We start from the raw sequence: 19,534 nt of genomic DNA on the forward strand, positions 1-19,534 counted from the left end.
AACCCTTGTGTTCATCCGCATAGCCTACAAATTGGCATATGGAGGCTTTGTCCTGAAATTTAGTTCTCGTGGATTTATCGATATATACATAACATGTGCATCCAAAAACTCGTAACTCATCATAATCAGGATGCACACCAAAGAGAACATAATAGGGGGACTGATTTTCAAGAATAGGCATAGAAAGACGATTTATCACATGAGTAGCAGTATGAAAAGCTTCTATCCAAAGATTGATAGGCAAGTTACAACCATGCATCATACTCATTGCGCTTTTCACAATATGTCTATGTTTACGTTCGGCAATTCCATTTTGTTGTGGAGTGTACGAGCAAGAAACTCTACGATGTATCCCATTATCTTGGAGGAAATCTAAAAATTCTTTGGAGGAATACTCACCACCTCCATCACATTGGAGACTTTGAATATTTTGGGAGAATTGAGTTTTAACGTAGGCATGAAAGTGACGGAAAATAAGATAAACTTCTGATTTAGGTTTCATGAAGAATATCCAAGTGAAGCGAGATAAACTGTCAATAAAAGATACATAGTATTTACTTCCAGAAGAGGAAGGATTGGGGGCTGGGCCCCAAACATCAGAACATATTATTTCAAAAGGCATGGAAGCTCTCTTATTTATTTGATGAAAAGGAAGTACATGACTTTTGCAGACCTGGCAACTGGGACACATTTTGTCCTTCAGTAAGGAAGATGAAATAGACTCTGAAAGAAAACCATTGAACACTAATTTTTCAATAAAGACTCTACTACAATGACCAAGACGAGAATGCCAAACATCTGGCTTATTACATTTGGATATACTTAGAACGCTTTTAGATACATAATCGGACTTTGGCTTCAGGACACTGGAGGCTGGATCTTCATTGAAGATATACATGTTTTCATATCGCTCTCCTTTAGCGAACGTCTCTTTCGTTTGAAGATCCTTGACAAAAACAGTAGGAGTAAATTCCACAGATGAATTGGTAGAGTCAACAAGCTTAGAAACAGAGACAATGTTTTTCTTTATATTTGGTGCATGAACAACATTAGATAAAGGAATGGATGAAGACTCAGACAAAGAAATGAGGACATTGCCTACGTTTGAAATAGGGTGGTGAGTCCCATATCCAGTTACAATATTAGATTTACCAAAATATGGGATCAAAGTAGAGAACTTACCTGCATTGCCAGTGACATGAACTGCTGCCCCAGAGTCTACATACCATATTCCATCATCATTTTGTTTCAAGTTCAAGTTGGCCATTGCAGACAGGAGAAGATCCTTAGCATCATCACTGACCCGAAAGGTACTTGCAGTTCCCGATGTAGCAATGTTTCTATGGTTTTGCATTCTGTTACGATTTTGTGGGTTAAACCAGCAGTTAGCTTTGATGTGACCACGTTTGTTGCACTGGTAGCATGTGGGAGCACTCTTCGAAAGGCCGACAATGAAATTTGGCATAGGTAGCAACCCACGTCCACCCTGGATTTGTGCTCCTCTGCCTCTCTCATGCCTCCTTCTAAAGGAGGGATCTCTTTGTGCACGATCAACAGTCATGCTTGTGGCAAGAGCATCATGCGTAGATGATTGCCTTGCTGAAGCACCAAACATGCTTTTCAAAGACATCTCGTACTGGAACAGTTTAGCACGTAAATCCTCAAAACTGGGTAACGTAGGCAAGCATAATAAAGAAGTGACAAGAACATGATACTCTGATCTTAGGGCACTCAGCGTCTGCTGCACTTTTTTTTTGTCTGACACTGGGTAACCGACAATAGCTAATTGATTTGTAATGCTTTTGACTTAATTTAAAAATTCAATAATAGTTATTGCCCCCTTTTTTAAAAGCTGTAATTCATGCTTGAGAAATAACACCTTAGCCTCTGATATCTGAGAGTAGGTCTGAGCTAGAGTCTCCCACAATACTTTAGTTGTGCAATCATCAGGAATAAAAACTAGTACTTCTTGTGACAATGTGAAAGTGATGTACGCGACGAGGGCCTGATCGCGCTTCATCCAAGCAACAAATGCAGGGTTGCGAATGATGTTTGGCAATCAGCCTTCCTCTTTTGCGTCTTGTGTGATAAACTCTGGAGGCGTTGGAGTTGAGCTATCCAAGTGACCTGAAAGATCTTGACTTCGAATGAAATGAGTAATCTGCCTTTTCCAAGTTAGATAGTTATTTGTATTTAGTTTTTCAGAAACTAGCTGCCCCAGGAAATTGGAAGAAAGACCAGAGTTGGCTGAAGTATCCATTTACAGATCTTGGATTTTTTTTTTTGATATTAAGAAGAATCAAGAACAAGAACAGAAAATCAGTTGCTGATTGTAGGGCTCAGTTCGAAGAAAAGTAGAAATCTGTGGAGATGGTGGACAGAGGATTTAAAAGATGCAGAGATATAAAGTTTATTTTAGGGCTTAAAGAGAAAATAGAGGAGGTCACGACAGGGTTTAAAAGGGAAAACAGTGAAGAGGAGAACGACAGTTGATCTGAATTTTGTTTCAGATCAGTTGAAGACACACAATAGATCTGAATGCGTTCAGATCTGCGATATGAATGGTGAGCCTTGAGCATATTCACATGAGCTGTTGACGACAAGGATAGGTTGAAAAGAAACAGGAAGAAGGAAACTGAAAGACACAAATAAACTCGCCTACAGATCGACTTGATAGACGACTCCAAACCTTGTCAGCATGAGGATGGAACTGAATCTGGACGAGACGGTCTAGGGAATACGCAGATGTGTAGTCTGCTTTGCAACATAAGCCACAAACGCTCTAGAGGAATATCAGCTGCAGAACAAAGTTTTCTATACCGTAGAAGAGGATGTAGGAAGTCTGGAACATAAGAGAAACAACAACCTTGGACGATCCTTGTTGTTGTTGAGATGAGAGTGGAAGCAGAAGCGATAAGCTGCACACAACAAAGATGTAGTGTAGAGACGTCTGCACACAACACAAAAGCAGTTGTGCAAAGGTTGTATCCCGATTCAGAACAGAAGTTGGGTGTCAGAACAAACACAGGTTGATGAAGAAGGCCGAGCTATGCGGCTGGCGAAAAACAAAGAATCCCAATCGATCAGGGTATTGACTGCTCTGATACCATGATAAAATTGTTGTTGTGTTGATGTGTTTTGTTGAAGAAATCAAGAAAGAATAAGGAAGGAGCTATGCCACATGGGTGCGGGTGCGAGGATGCGGCACTTCCAAAAAAACCGGGTGCGGGGGTGCGGCAGGGGCAAAAATATATATAAAAAATTATATATATATATATAATTTAGAAGTTTTAACAGTTTAACATTTAACAGTTAACATTGTCATAATATCATTCATCATGCATGCAGTATATCAACCTGAATATCAAATTATCAATCAAATAAGTAAATGCTCCCACCTCTGTTTTCCTCATTTTTTGCTCACGTTGATCCTGCAAGCCGAATACCAAATATAGCTTCAATGGAACAAATAAACAGACCCCATAAAGCGAATACCAAATATAGCTGAATGGAACAAATAAACATATCCTATAAGCCGAATACCAGATATAGTTCTCAATGCAACAAATAAACACATTACTATAAGCCGATTACCAAAAATAGCTCAACGGAACAAATAAACAAAGCGGTCAAAACTCTAAACAAATTCAACATCCCATAATATAACCAGCAAATCACCACATGCACCCCACATTCATAAAAGAGCTAAGCATAAAGCTTGAATATTAAACAATCAAAGAAAGAACATACTAAAAGAGGAGGAGGGGGGAGGGAAGGGGATGAGTTTTTACTTCATAGTGGCAGGTCCGCAACTGCATTGAACGCAATGGCTAGCAGTAATGGCGTAGCTCCCGTTCGTGACGATCAATCCGGCGTCGGAAGCGTATCTCAGAAATCTAGAAGTACAAGCTACATTCAATCCAAACCCCAAAATTTTCACCGAGAGAATACACAGAAAGGACTATACTCTCTCAGGAAAAACGAGAAAGAAATCAAGGAAAACAAAACGAGAGCGACTGGAACCTGCCAAGGGGACGACGAGGATGTCTCCGGGGACGATGGCGGGGGAGCCCATGGCATTGACAGCCATGAGGTTGGAGAGGGTGGTGTTGTACCTGGCAGCGATGGCCGGGAGGGTGTCGGGAGGCTGGATGATATAGGACAGGTAGATGGCGAGGAGGCCGTTATCGGAGGAGTTGAAGCAGGCGCAGGGGAGGGGGATCTTGAGGGGCTGGCCGAGGTTGATGAGGGCGGTGGCGGAGATGCCCCTCACCTGTTGAAAACAGAGGGAGCGAGAGGGGGGGCTCGGCCCCTCCCCTACTGACCCAACAAGAGAGCGAGAGGGTGCAGGGGGGGCTCGACCCCTCCCCTGCCGACACAAGAAGAGAGTGAGAGAGTGTACGTACCTGTGAAAGGAGAGGAGGAGCCTGGGAGGTGGAGCTGGGGCGTCAGTAGGAGAGAGCTCGAGCTCAGGGGGAGAGGAGAGGAGAGATTAGGGGCAATTTTTTTTTGCCCTAATCCTCCTTTTCATCGGGGAATTTTTTTTAACGCCAAAAAGTGGACAAAAATGACCCTAGGTGCGTTGACCGCACCCAGGGTCGTGTTGACCGCACCCGGTGCCGCACGCGCACCCGCGTCGCGTCGCGTCGACGCGGGTGCGGCACCTGTTTTGCCGAGTCCCTGTGACTTAGGGAAGGAGGATAGAGCCTTCTTGGGAATCAGCAGCCTCTGTATTTTCTTAATGGGCTGCGGTAATCCATCATTAAACTTAATAGGGTTATAATACTTTTTACATGGACGAAAATGCCCTGTATTAGTAATACATATTACGTTAGAATATAAAACATATAAAACACGTGAATGGCTATGGGATATGGATCTTCTATTGGATCCATATCTGATCCATATTCTAATACAAAAGAGCTATCAAAACTCCATCAAAACCCAATATCCACTACTAACAACACATCTAATCAAATTCTTACACAAAAATGACCAAAATACACCTCATAAGAGGTCCCAAAAACCCCCAATGCAATCATACCAAACAGATTTTTCAAAACTGTACACTACTATTCTTCACATCCAGAAAATACAATAAAAATTATAGAAAATCACATGCATCCGATTGCCAAGTTTTTTTATTCACTAATCTTCTAAATATATAAGGTTATGAATCCCCAAATCAAACCTCAGAAATCTTAGCTGACCATACAGGTTGACACCCAATGGATAGCAATGACCGTGTTTGACCCTAGATGAAGCCTTCTTCTTCCTCACACCAGCATGCTGAAACCCCTTGCTTGCTTGTATAGCTCTGATACCATATTCAGCAAGATGAACTCAAGAAGCAAGAATAGGATGAAAAACTTCATTAGTGTCAAAAGAATGAGAGGCTACAACGTAAAAGGGGATTTAGGGTTACACAAGAAGACAAAAATAGTTGACTGTAATGCCTACAGAAATAACCCTCAACAATAAACATATGTACAACTTAAAGAGGGTACATCTCCATTTGTTATTGATTCATTTCAATGGCCGAACCTTCTCACTTAGGTTCGAGAAGTGCCAACTCATCCTGCAAAGGGGATAGAGTGCCATAATAATAATCTTTCACACTCTTGTCTCCTTGTTTGGTGGTGCGAATTTCATTTATAGGAAATATTGTTGTGCCAAGTCCCTTTGAACATACATCCCTTTGAGAAAGACCTATGTGTCACAAGCCTTTTTGAATTTGACAATGTTGATGGCAATCTTGAATTCCATGCTATTCATAAACCAAAATAATATTTGGGTATTTTTTGGCTACCAACCCTCCATCTTGCTTTGATATTCTTGAAAGACCTTCTCCCTTTTATTATCGTCAAGTGATTTCACTTGATCTCCATCTTTCTTTGTGAGCTTTAGTTGCCGTTCCATAATGGTACCACTAATATGACCCCAAAGCTTTTTGCCCTAGAGGTGATTTTTCATGATAGTACCCCACATTAGATAATTGGAGTCATTGAGCTTTAAGGAGATAACAGACATGGATTATTTCTCGGTCATGATGAAGAAGGAAAACTTGAACCACAAACAAAGATGCAGTATGTTCTACAATCATGAACCACAAGCAAGAATAACAGCACCACCACGAATTGGAAATAGCACAATAGGATCAAAGAGCCTATGACTTTGATGCCATGTAATGAAATGACCTTCAAAAGGCACAAGAGATCACAAAAGCACTAAGCCAAATACAAAGGCACTAAGAGCAATACTACAAGACACTAAGGGCACACAAAAGCATTAAAACACCAGGTTAACAGCCACAAGAGAGAGCACATAAAAAATATAATTTTTATTAATACAATGCTCTTAACAAGCATACATCACAATGGACAAGATACCCCCCCCCCCCCCCCCCCAACACACACACACACACAAAGAAGGGAGAACAAGTGGAAAACAACTAGCCGTTAGGCTTGCCTAACAGCTAGTTCCCAAAAGTAATAAAAAAGTAAATACAATAAAATGTATTTTACATTATAAATAATACACACACACACACACACACATATATATAGGTACATGCCAATATTTAACAGTGGTTGGGTCTAGAAGGGAGGGAAGGAGGGAGAGGCAGAGGGATTCCCTCCATCTTGCCTATCTGGAGGATCCAGATCTTGATTTGATTGAACAATGGGGAAGCTGTCAAAATACCACAGCTAATCATTAAAAATTCAAACTCCAATTACCCAAACATCGTCTTATGTTGTTCAATTGGAAAACCATCCTGATCAACTTGTAGTAGGCTTTGGTCTATGTATGTGGATTCAATTTGTGTTGTCATTTGACTATTTTCACTGCAGTTTCATGGCTGCCGTTTTTGTCTTTTGTTTCCCCTTTTAAGAAGTTGCTTCTTATTTCCATGTCTTTTTTCCTATAGGACCTATATTGTTTGCAACTTTTACCTTTTAAATAGAAAAGAAACTGTTACATTGGCTTGTCTGTCCCAATATGTTGAGTTATTTCTGCAAACAAGAACTGTATTCTGTTTTACAAGGAAACAGTCTCATAGTTACCTGTAGATAATTATTTATCAATTAATTTGTGCTTATAAATCGATGATTTTAACTACATGTACACGCTTTTGGGTTGTGGACCTACATTGTCAGTTGGTGGCCTTTTAAATGCCACATTCGGCAATGCGACGGAGATGATAATATCAATATATGCATTAGAACATGGAATGGTACGTGTTGTTCAACAGTCACTACTTGGTTCTATCTTATCAAATATGTTGCTGGTGCTTGGCTGTGCTTTCTTCTGTGGTGGGATATTTCACTTTAAGAAGGATCAGGTTTTTAACAAGGTGGATCATATAGCCTTTGGAATCTTCTCCTGAATTTTGATGTGGTTGCCTTTTATCACATACATTTTTACCATGATTTTGTGTATGTTCCTTGAATATCAGGCAGCTGCTTTAGTGAACTCAGCATTGCTGCTGATGGCTGTAATGGGTCTACTTTTCCCAGCAGTTCTTCATTCTACTCGCACCGAGTTGCAGTTCGGGAAGTCAGAGATGGCTCTTTCAAGGTTTAGTAGCTGCATTATGCTTTTGGCATATGCTTGCAATCTCGTTTTTCAGCTTAAGAGTCACAAGAATCTTTATGCTCCTGTCGATGAGGTAAATATCTTTCATTTTTCTGTCTTCCACATTTCTGCAGAAATTTGGTTTTCTGAACCTTCTTTTCCATTATTGATATAACCCATTCAAGCAGGTTCATGTTCAAACTGAATTACATGCTTATTACATTTCCCCAGTCTCCATATAAGCATTCTCCTTGTGGTTAGCACCACAAAGCTGATGGGGATCCACGTTATCCTGTAACATGTTTTTATTTATGCAACTTTTCCCTTTTTAGCGTTAAACATGTTTTTATGTGAAAGATTAGAAGCACATAAATAGGACTATTAGAACGTTATTTGTCTACCCAGTATACAATAAGCTTTAGTGGTTATTCTGTTATTTTTGTTTTTATGGATCATAAATTTGTGGGAGTTGTAACTAAATCTGCTTCGATAAAGTTAAAAGCTGGTGTGGATGCTCGAAATCTCTTTAAAATCTTCTTCCATAAATGGACCAAGAGCCATGTGCTACTGTTTATAAAGAGAGACCCCTTTTAGAAGTCATTTTCTCCATACAAATAATATGAAGAAATTGCAATCTTACTCCTTTCGATAAAGTTAAATACTGGTGTGGATGCTCGAAATCTCTTTAAAATCTTCTTCCATAAATGGACCAAGAGCCATGTGCAGTTTATGAAGAGAGCCCCCTTTTAGAAGTCATTTTCACCATACAAATAATATGAAGAAATTGCAATCTTACTCCTTTTTCAAAGTAGAATACAAACACCTTTTCACATTCAAGCTTTGTGGAAAAAGATACTTGCATTGTTTGTTATATTTATTTGATTAACATTTAAAAATGTAAGTTTTTTTACATTAGATTTGTTGTGATTTATAAGTTTTTTGTGACTGCAAATCTTAGGGTGGAAGTCAAAGTGAAGGAGGATCGGATGAGGAAGAAGTTCCAGAGATATCACAAACTGAAGCTCTCATTTGGCTCGCAATTTTGACTGTTTGGGTTTCTTTCCTCTCAGGATACCTTGTTGATGCCATAGAGGTAAGTCCATCACGCTACAAGTTTCCTTTTCTTGGTGGCATTGATGCATTTTTTCACAATTGTGCTATTGGTACTCTTCAGTGAATTGTGAAACTTGGAATGGGCCAGATTTAATAACTGGCTTTGAGGTGGCTATTTTCAACGATGACATTATGGGCACCTTTTCATGTTAATCAAATTCATTTTTGCTTCTCTTGTGAAATTAAAGAACATATCCCATGAATGTTTTATACGAGTATTTCATCAATTTCGAAGTATATTGCATCCTCTAGATACTTTAAATTAATTATTTGATGTTACAAAGCTAATTATTGTCTTGTCTACATTTTTTCTTTTGAATCCAAGTTAAGGGTCTGCCCCTAGTATGTGATTCAAACCTTATCTAGGCAGTTGGGTTAAAGCATTCTTAAATTTGGTTTGTCCAAGAAGCTTAGGTGGCTCATCTGTATTTTGAACGAGTCATGCCCAATATAGGCACTCTACATAGGGAAAAGATCATAAATCTACCAACAAAAAACAAGTGCAATAAGTACATCACATACAAAGGTTAATAAGTCTCATTAAAAAGATAATAGCACATATGATAAAAGGTTAGAGCTAAATCATAAGTCTACTATGAGACAATTGAAAGCAAACATGTAGAAATTCGTAAATATAATGAACTCTAATCATGAACCCGCATATGTCATACAACAAATATGAAATTTCTAAGAAGCATGATATAAAATATCAAAGCATAAGAGAGAAACCACTAGGAGTTGCAACAGTGCACAAGTACCCGAATCAATAAATCACCATTGGACAAAAACACATAAAGCCACTAAGTACTAAATGATAAGTATAAAGGAAAAAATAAGTTTTAACAATGCTCAAGAGGAAGCATAAACACAATAATCCACCTAAGAGAAGGATACAACCCACAATATAGAAACACATTTAATATTTTAAAATATGCATTAGAGTATATGATAATAAGTCATGCTTAATACTCATAAAAATTACTTGAGGCATATACCAAGAGATTTCACAAGTCATTAATTTGAAAATAATCTTACTTAATAAGTTGTATAATGATAGAGCCATATCATTCACACGTACATGAAATAACACATTCATATGATGATAGAAAAGACCTCATAGGAGCATAATATTTTGGTCTCATAATTAAAAATAACCTAAAGAAACATCATAATATATTAACAATTCCAAGATAGTCATTGTATACATATACATTAAGGAACATTCAAACATGAAATTTAATATTTTGCAAAACATGAACACATATAGGATTTTAAGAAATCGCATATCTTTGCAAAAATATAGTTTTTCACTATATATTCAAAAACATATATTTCATATATCAAAAGATAACAATTTCTACGCGTTTTAATTTAAAAAAAAAACATGTAATATTAACATATCCCATTTAGAATAACCACCTACCATACATATAAAGGTAGAAAGATAAAGATACATAACGGAATGCAAAATCTTTGAGTCCATATCATTTATAAATATGAATCCTTTCTAAGACCATGATGCCAAGGCTCTGATATCATATCACGAAATGGCACACATACCAATATACTCTATAATGGACTCCAAGAACATAATACATTTGGATAAAAATATAAGAACTAAAATGATACATGAAAAAGTAAATGGATAACTCTATTCATAATGGACATTAAAAGTACAACGAAAAATTATATTGGTGAATGAATAACTCTAGTCATAATGGACACTAAAATTAAAAAGGAAAAAATACATATAAACCTCACTACAAATACACTAAACACACAAACCTAATACTACCCATCACTCTCTCACCCTTACACATGCACACACATCCCTCTTTATATAGAAGGAGAAAAATTAGAGGAAGAGAGGGAGGAAGCCCTATCAAATAACCAAAGGGAGAGACCTCCCAATGGCTAGAATTTTGGCCGTTGGGACTAAGTCAACTTGTTTGACTTAGTTTTCTATATATATTTATAATAAATAATATATATATATATACACACACACATAAGAGTACATTGATCGTAACACTCTCATGCTCGTAGGTGAGCCAACTAGGGCCGGCTACCCATAGAGAGCTTCATACGTGGACACAACAAGAGTGGAGTGGTGACTCATGTTGTAGGCATAGTGCGCCCAAGCCAAATACTTGCTCCATTTGTTGGGGTGCTTACTAGCATAGCACCACAAGTATGTTTCCAACGTGCGGTTGGTGACCATCGTTTAGGGATGATTGGCCGAGTTGTAGTATATCTTTCTCCCCATGAGAGTGAGGTACATTCTCTAAATACTTACATCTTATGGAGAACAAGGTCTCCTTGCACACCTAATGGTGCGGGTGCCAGCTAGGTCCTCTTCTAAGGCCCTTTCTCTCTTCCATTATTTCACTATTTCCTTGTTCATGCCTTATGCATTACATTCGAAGAAATAAAAAAATGGAAAACAAAAATCCATCTGCCTCGTGGTACAGAGAAAGAGCATTGGCTAGCACGTTCTCCTTGCCCTTCTTGTAGTGGAGCTCAAAATCATAACTGAGTAACTTGGCCAACCACTTTTGCTGCATGGGGGTCGATATATATTGTTCCAACAAGTACTTGAGGCTCCTATGGTCCGTCTTGACCACAAAGTAACCTCCCAAGAGGTAGAGCCATTATTTCTCAATAGTGTGCACAATAGCCATCATCTCTTTGTCGTAAGTGAACAAACCCTTCCTCGTGCTTGGGATGACCTTACTCATAAAGGCAATAGGGTGGTCCTCTTGACTGAGTACAACCTCAATACCAGCATCACATGTGTTTGTTTCAACCTCGAACTCCTTAGAGAAGTCCGACAAAGCAAGGACGGGGGCCTCGCACATGACCCGATTTAGCTATTCGAAAGCTCGTTCAGCTTGGGGGTACAAGCGAAAGATCCCTTCTTCAACATGGCGGTAAGGGGGCCTGCAATACAACCACGGGACCTTACAAACCTCTTATAATATCTCATAAGCCCCAAGAACTCCTTAAGGGACCTAATCGATTGTGGCTTGGGCCACCCCAACATGACTCCCACCTTATCGGGATCGGTAGAGAGACCTTCCCGATTTATAATATGACCCAAATATGATACACGCCCTTGCCCGAAATTGCATTTTGACCATTTGGCATACAAATTTTTGTCCCTCAACACCCCAAGTACATAAGACACATGCCCCATGTGATCTTCTAAGCTCCTAGAATACCCCAAGATATCATTGAAGAATACAAGCACAAATTTACGTAGGACCGGTCAGAAGAGATCATTCATAAGGTGTTGGAATGTAGCGGGGGCATTGGTCAAGCCAAAGGGCATGACAAGAAAGTCAAAGTGGTTGTCATATATGCGAAAGATCGTCTTCTCCACATCATGGCCTGCCATCCGGATTTGATGGTACCGGGCACATAGATCCAACTTGGTGAATATGGTGGCACCATAAAGCTCATCTAGCAACTCGTCGATCACTAGTACAAGATGCTTATCCTTAACTGTAATTGAGTTGAGTGCTCGATAATCAACACAAAATCACCACGTTCCATCCTTCTTCATAAGAGGCACCAGTGAGGAGAAGGGGCTAGAGTTAGGGTGAATGATGACGTCTTGTAGCATCTCCCCCGACAAGTTTGTAAAGATTTAAGGAGACTTCAATCACGAACCAAAAGCCCACCAATATTCAACTTGAGTAGACAACAAAAATGTTCTCTAAGGAACATACTTTCAACACCCATAAAGGGAACCACAAAGTTTTCTAAAAGAACAAACTCACAAACCCCACATAGGGGATATACAAATGACAATATAAAAAAAATTCAATGGAGAGATTGTGCAAAAGCATACATTACAAGGAGGCGTAGATCCCCATATATATGCATTATTAAGGGGAGTTAGAGGCAAGAAAAAAAAGGAAAAGAGCAGGCCCATTCCCAATGACTAGCTTTCTAACTGTTGGGAGAGCCCAATGGCTAGAAATCTAACTGTTGGGAGCTGAGAAGGCTTAGTCAAACTTAGTTTGACAAGTCCAAATATGTCCCAAAAAATAATTAAATATAAAAATAAAATATATACATATTCTTGTATATATATAGTACATAATTATACATGTACAATTTTAACACTCCCCCTCAAACTTATTGTAGGATAACTGAAAGTTTGTGTAGAAGGAAGTGAAATCTAGGAGCAAAGCGAGGTTTGGTGAAGTCTGCCAATTGGTACTCTAATTTGATATAAGGCAAATCAATGATCCCTTGAAGGTATTCCTCTTGCACATAATAACAATCCATCTCGATGTGCTTTGTTCTTTCATGAAAAGTGTTGTTGATGATAATTTATATAGTGCTCTTGTTGTCGCAACACATCTTTGACGCTCCTAGTATAGTGACTCTCATGTTAGCAAATAGTCTTCTTAACCAAACCACCTCTATTATGGTTGTGGTCATAGCCCGATATTCAACTTCAGCTGAAGAAAGAGAGACCTTCTGCTACTTTTTGCAACTCTACAAGATTAACGATTCACCTAAAAAAACACAGAAAACCATGGTTGAGTGTCTATTATTGGGATCTCCTCTCCAATCTGCATCGGTATATGCAAGCAAGGTTAGTGCAGACGTAGATGACATAAAAAGGCCTATAGAAATAAAATTAGTAAGATATCTAATAATACACAAAACAACTCCCATCTGAACAGATGTGAGAGCGTGATGAAACTGACTAGCTGTGTGAATAACATGTGTTATATCAGGTCTCGTAATAGATAAGAAAGAACTCCAATAAGTTATCAATAAGGGATTTGATCATCCAGAGGCTCTCTATCATCGATCTTCATCTTGACATTTGTCATTATTAGAGTGTCAACCTTCTTGTTATCCATGATTCCAGACCTGAGAATAATACCAGATACAAATTTAGATTGAGATAATAGGTATCCTCTAAGGGAATAAGTGACTTCTATGCCTAAAAAATATCGTAAAAAACCCAAGCCAATCATTTCAAAATTAGTTTTAAGAATCCTTTTAATATTTTGAACTCCCTATTTGTCGCCTCAAGTGATTATCATATCATCTATATAAAGCAACAAAATAACAGTAACTGCATTAGAATCCTTAACAAACAAGGCAGTGTCAATCAAGTAAGATCTAAAACCAATATCAAACATAATTTTGTTGAATCTATCATACTAGGCTTTAGGTATTTGTTTCAATCTATATAATGCCTTTTGTAGGCGAAGAGTCTTTTCTTGAGGAAGACTCATACCAGGGGCGTCTCCATGTACACTTCTTCCATAAGATTTTCATTTAAAAAGACATTTTTAATATCCATTTGGTATATAGATCATTTCTTAATTGAAGCTACTGCAATAAGAGTTCTAATCGTGGTTATGCAGGTTATCGGTTCAAAAGTTTCTTCATAATCAATGCTATGTTCCTGCAAATATTCCTTTACAACTAGCCTAGCTTTATATCGCTCAAGGTTCTATCAGTCTTAGTTTTTATTTTATGTACCCATCTACAACCTATGGGTTTCTTCATAGACCAAGTTTGAGCTTTTTTCAAAGCTTAAGTTCTACCCTCGTAGCTTTAACCCATTCAGGTTTTTCATTGGCTTGAGCGTAAGATGGGGGTTCTACATATGAGTGAATTAGGGCTATGCACGCTTGGTATTTTGAAGAAAAAGAATCATAAGATACATATTTTGATGGGGGGTTTGATACTCTAGATGATTTCCTAATTTGCGGTTCATCTTTATTAAGGTTAGAAAACTTTTCAAGTGCACATCCAGAGGTTTGATTTCTCTGCCTAGAATATTGAATACAAGTTTGATCATTGTGAGACAATTCATCAATTGATTCAAAGTTGAAAGATTCAATAACATTCTCCAAATCATGCTCGCAATCGAAGTTGTTTTGAAACAAGATCAAACAGAAAAGAGTACTCGATTACTTCCTCTGATTGATCCTTATCAAAGATTTTTTTTCCAAGAAGGTTACATTTCGAGAGATATATAATTTCTTATTTTTAAAATCATAACACTTATATCCTTTTTTCGTTATCGGCATAACAAAAAAAGGCACAAGCAATAGCTCGAGGAGAAAATTTGTCATTCTTATTGGTGAAAATAAAATATTTGCAACCAAAAGTTCATAATCTTGAATAAGCAAGGTTGAGTTTAAAGAGTTTTTTAACTGATGAAATATTGTGTAAAGAAGAAGATGACATTTTGTTTATAAGATAAACAACAGTCAGGATAACTTCTGTATAAAAAACCTTAGGCATATAGCTAGCAAAAAGTAAAGTCCATGAAGTTTCAATAAGGTGCCTATGTTTTCTCTTAGCTAAGCTATTTTGTTGTGATGTGTATAAAAATTCTTCCCCTGAATCAGCATGATATATGAAAATATCATTTTCAAATCTATTTTTGACCATCTTATGACAACTTTAAAAATAAAAAAATACTTCAGATTTATGCTTAAAGAAGTAAATCGAAGTATATCTAGTAAAGTCATCTACAAAAATAATATAATATACATATCCACCTTTAGACACAACAAGTGTTGAACCCCAAACATCCGAATGAACCAACTTAAATGGTCTAGATGAAACAAAAGTTTTATCTTTAAATGACAATCTTTTTATTTTTCCAAGAACACATTCTTCACAAGTAAAATCATTAATATTACAAAAAAAATTCAAACTTGAAAAATATTGAATTTTTGATACATTAGGATGTCCTAATCCTCTATGCCATAATTTTAAATTCATTTTTTGGACATCACAACAAAAAAAATCTTTCAGTATCTCTAAAGAATCCATATAGTAGAGACCTCCCTCTTTATGACCTTGCCTAGTCAACTTCCCTGATTGGCGATCATGCATCAAACATTCATTTGAAGAAAAGAAGATATTACAATAATAATTTGATATTTGAGACACGAATAAGATATTTAAATTTAATTTAGGAACATATCTAATTTTTGAAACAAGAAATTTTTTAGAGTTTGAAAGATCCTTTTCAAAACTTTCTATTCCTTTGGTTTCAAGAGGTGTACCATCGATCGTAAAAACTTTTGACATAGTTGAGTTGCTATAACATTCAGATAAAATATCACTATTTGGGATCATGTGAAAAGATGCACTAGAATCAAGAAGCCAAGGGATCTTACCTGGGTTTGAATAAGATGATATCACAACCCCAGCTGAGGAAGATGATCCTTTAAGAAGAGGTTGAAGAGCTTTAACTAATTGAGTTAGAGACATGCTTCCAATAGATGATTGAGAAGTGATAATGTCCTTGCCTTTTGACTCTTGAGAGTCAACCGAAGCAACCTTCTTTTCAAATGTCTCTTTTAGTTTAGGACATTAGAGCTTAGTGTGACCCGGTTTATGACAAATGATTTTCTTTCTCTCATAATCATTTTCTTGTCTTCTATAGTGAGGTGACCTATATGTACGAACATAGTTTTTTCAGTCTAAAAATGGCTAAAATTGAGTCATCTTCACTTTTGCTTACATGCTTTTTCAATCTATTTTCTTCCATACTCAACTCTTCTATAGTATCTTCAATAGAGAGAACTTTTCTTTTATGAAAAAGAATAGACTTTGTAGATTCAAATTCTGGTCTTAGATTGTTAATAAATTGGTAAAAGTGCTTTGCATCTATTTGTTTTTGGCGGAGTTCAATATCTTTGGGACAATGCCATTTTGACTCTAAAAAGTCAATTCTTTTCAAAGTTTGGATATGTCATTATAGTATTCTCCAATAGTTTTATTTCCTTGAACCATTGTCTGAACTTTATCTTACACATTGCATGTATGCGCAATATTTTTAAGAGAATACATTCTCTTAAGATAATCTCAAGCCTTGTCAGTATGCTCAAATTTAGTAAGGCTTGAACAATTTTCACATCCACACTGCTAATAAGCCAAGACATGATTTTGGCACGTTCCATCATCTATTCCTTTAACTTCTTCTCATAAGTGGTTATAGCCTTAGTTTTCTCATTTTCGGTTAGAGGTACCTCTTTTTCACCCTCTACCTTAGTGAGAACTAGCTTGAGTTCTGGATCAGATCCATCTATTAGTCCTCACAACCCTTTTTCCCAAATAAGGTGTTTCATAATAGAAGCTCATGTTACATAATTGAAATTATTGAATTTTATGGGTTTAATGGTGACATTATCATTGTCATCCATTTTTATAAGGACTAAGAGAGGAGAAAAGAAAGAGAAAGATAGAGAGAAGAGTGAAGAGGAGGAGAAAGGAGAGAATGAACACAAGCACTCCTCCAACAATGATTCACACAATCACTTGAATACTTGCAAGATCACCAACACTTTGAAGAAGGGTCTTCAAATGAGCTTTAATACTTTCAAGCTCTGATACTATGTAAAGATTTAAGGAGACTTCAATTACTAACCAAAATTCCACCAATCTTCAACTTGTGTAGACAACAAAAGTGTTATCTAAGGAACACACTTTCAACACCCACAAAGAAAACCACAAAATATTCTAAAAGAACACACTCACAAACCCCATATAGGGGATATACAAACGACAATATAAAAATGTATATTTTATTCAATGGAGAGATTATGCCAAAACATACATTATAATACACATTATGCAGGGGAGTTAGAGGAAAAAAGACAAAAAAGAAAAGAGAGCAGTCATATTCTCAACGGCTAGATTTTTATCTGTTGGGGGCTGAAAACCTATGTCACATGGGTGCGGGTGCGACACGGGTGCGGCGCAATTTTAAAAATTTTGGACACGGGGACTCGGCTATATATAGATATATTTTTTTCTAGGGGCTTATGTTTGAGACTCATGCTATATATATATATTTTAAAAATATATAAAAAGATCATTTTTTGCCCTAAAAATGAATATTTTTGGACTCAGTCAACGTTGACCAAGTCCAAAACAATGATAGACTCGGCTTTGACTCGTTGACCGAGTCTGACTCAACGTTGACCGAGTTCGGGCCGTGTCTGAAGCCGCACCCGTGCCGGGGCGTGTCGACTCGGGTGCGGTGCCTCCCTAACCGAGTCTGTGTGACATAGTTGAAAACTGAGAAGGCCTAAGTCCAAATATGTCCCCGAAATAACTAAATATAAAAATAAAATATATACATATATATGTATATATATAATACATAATTATACATGTATAATTTTAATATCAACACCACATGGTGGTCCTACACAAGGTGGCAGCCCCTGTGGCTCACTAAACACATCAACAAAGTGGTCCAACACGGATTGGAGTTCGGGTCCAACCGACTCCTCATGCACACCTCGACTGGTTTGGTCAACTGCATGCATCAACACCGAAGCGGCCTCACCTGACCCCTTGAATAACTTAAGGCCCCCCTTGGCTGGAACCAGGGTTACCTAAAACACCATAGGACCCGGGAAGTGCGCTTCCCCGAAGCATATTTCGGAAGCACGAAACGTGGCACTTTCGAAATATGCTGAGAAGCGCTAAAATTAATTGGAAAGCGCACTTTCTCTTCTTTTTCTTTTTCTTTTTCTTTCTTTCTTTTTCATTTTTTTTGCTTCTCCCTCGCTTTCACCTCTCTTCCTAAGTCATTTTTGGTTTGTTACCTAGGTCACTTCCGGTTCACTTCTCTTCTCGCTTACAAGACGGTTCATGGTTAGCTTCTAAGTCGTCCCACGCTTTTCGTTTCCTAAAATTTTGGAATTGCCTTGTTTCGTGCTTCTCGCTTCCTGCTCCTTTCCAGACTGGCAACTCTGGCTAGAACCTCTCTTGTAGTAGGCAGATTATGAGCCCTTAAAGTGACCGTGGAATTGCCCCCTTAAAAACATGTGCATTTTGCTAAAATCCCAAGTCATCTTTATCAAGGAACTAAGCCAACACATGCCAAGAACTACGTATGCACCCCTGTATTCGAAGCACATACAAGTCCACTTCGAATTCAGCCCCTTGGAGCCTCATCATGATATTATGGCACACCTCACCACACTTCAAATTAGTCTTCACATTAAAAAATTGGGTGCTCCTTCACCCGGCAACCCAATATGTGCACCAACTCATCACGAATGAAGTTATGAGTTAAACCTGTATTTATGAGTATGTTGATACGTTGCCCGTTCATAACCCCGTCAAGCCTCATGGAATATGGGGTTGTCGCACCAGATAAGGTATGGTGGGAGATCCTCTAATTTGAATCTTCAATCCCCTTGAATTCGGTCTCCTCATTGCCCTTATCAGTCTCCTCTTCTTCCTCTTTATCAACGACCATGAACATGTGCATGGTCTTGCACTTGTGCCCCAACTCCCACTTCTCGTCACATGTGAAACGAAACCTCTTTTGCCTCTTTTCCTCCATGGTAGCCCAGCTCAAACGCAAGGGAAAGGCTCTACGGAGGTGTCAGGGGGTCTAACAGGCTTTCACAAAGTCGTGAGTTGATTATTCCTCTCCTCGATGCATAGAGAGAGGGTGAAGCACTCACTAAGTGTATGGGAGTTTTGGAACAATAATTCAACTTGTATATCTTCCTTAAGTGTACCTACGTAGGCACCCATGAGTGCTTGCTCCGGCCAACCGTGCACCATACTTGTCAAATCTTTGAGTTTGCTTGGAATTCTTTCATGGACCCTCGCTTCCTCAATTGCTTCAACTTCACATCAAAGTTGTCATTAGGAGTTGGACCAAACCTCTGCACAACCAGCTCCATGAACTCATTCCATGTGAGCTTTCCGTGCACTTGGATTTGCCAATGCAACCACCAGGAAGCCTCACTTTCGACGTTCATAATCACCCACTCTATTTGATACTCCTCGGGTACTGATTGACCTGTGAAAAAGTTTTGGG

At 38.0% G+C, this 19,534-nt stretch overlaps 1 protein-coding gene across 1 annotated transcript in view; it reads left to right on the plus strand.

Annotated features, from left to right (window-relative positions):
* LOC149837021 (vacuolar cation/proton exchanger 2-like) overlaps positions 1-19,534 on the plus strand; it is a 39,344-nt gene that overhangs the window by 8,940 nt on the left and 10,870 nt on the right. The window contains exons 5-7 of the mRNA XM_090007951.1: positions 7,158-7,354; positions 7,457-7,690; positions 8,534-8,668. Of these exons, the coding sequence (XP_089864077.1) occupies positions 7,158-7,354; positions 7,457-7,690; positions 8,534-8,668 (566 nt within the window). The remainder of the gene's footprint in view (positions 1-7,157; positions 7,355-7,456; positions 7,691-8,533; positions 8,669-19,534) is intronic.

Source organism: Nuphar pumila, chromosome 5, assembly GCF_984573655.1.
Source record: "Nuphar pumila chromosome 5, dmNupPumi1.hap1.1, whole genome shotgun sequence".
NCBI lineage: Eukaryota > Viridiplantae > Streptophyta > Magnoliopsida > Nymphaeales > Nymphaeaceae > Nuphar > Nuphar pumila.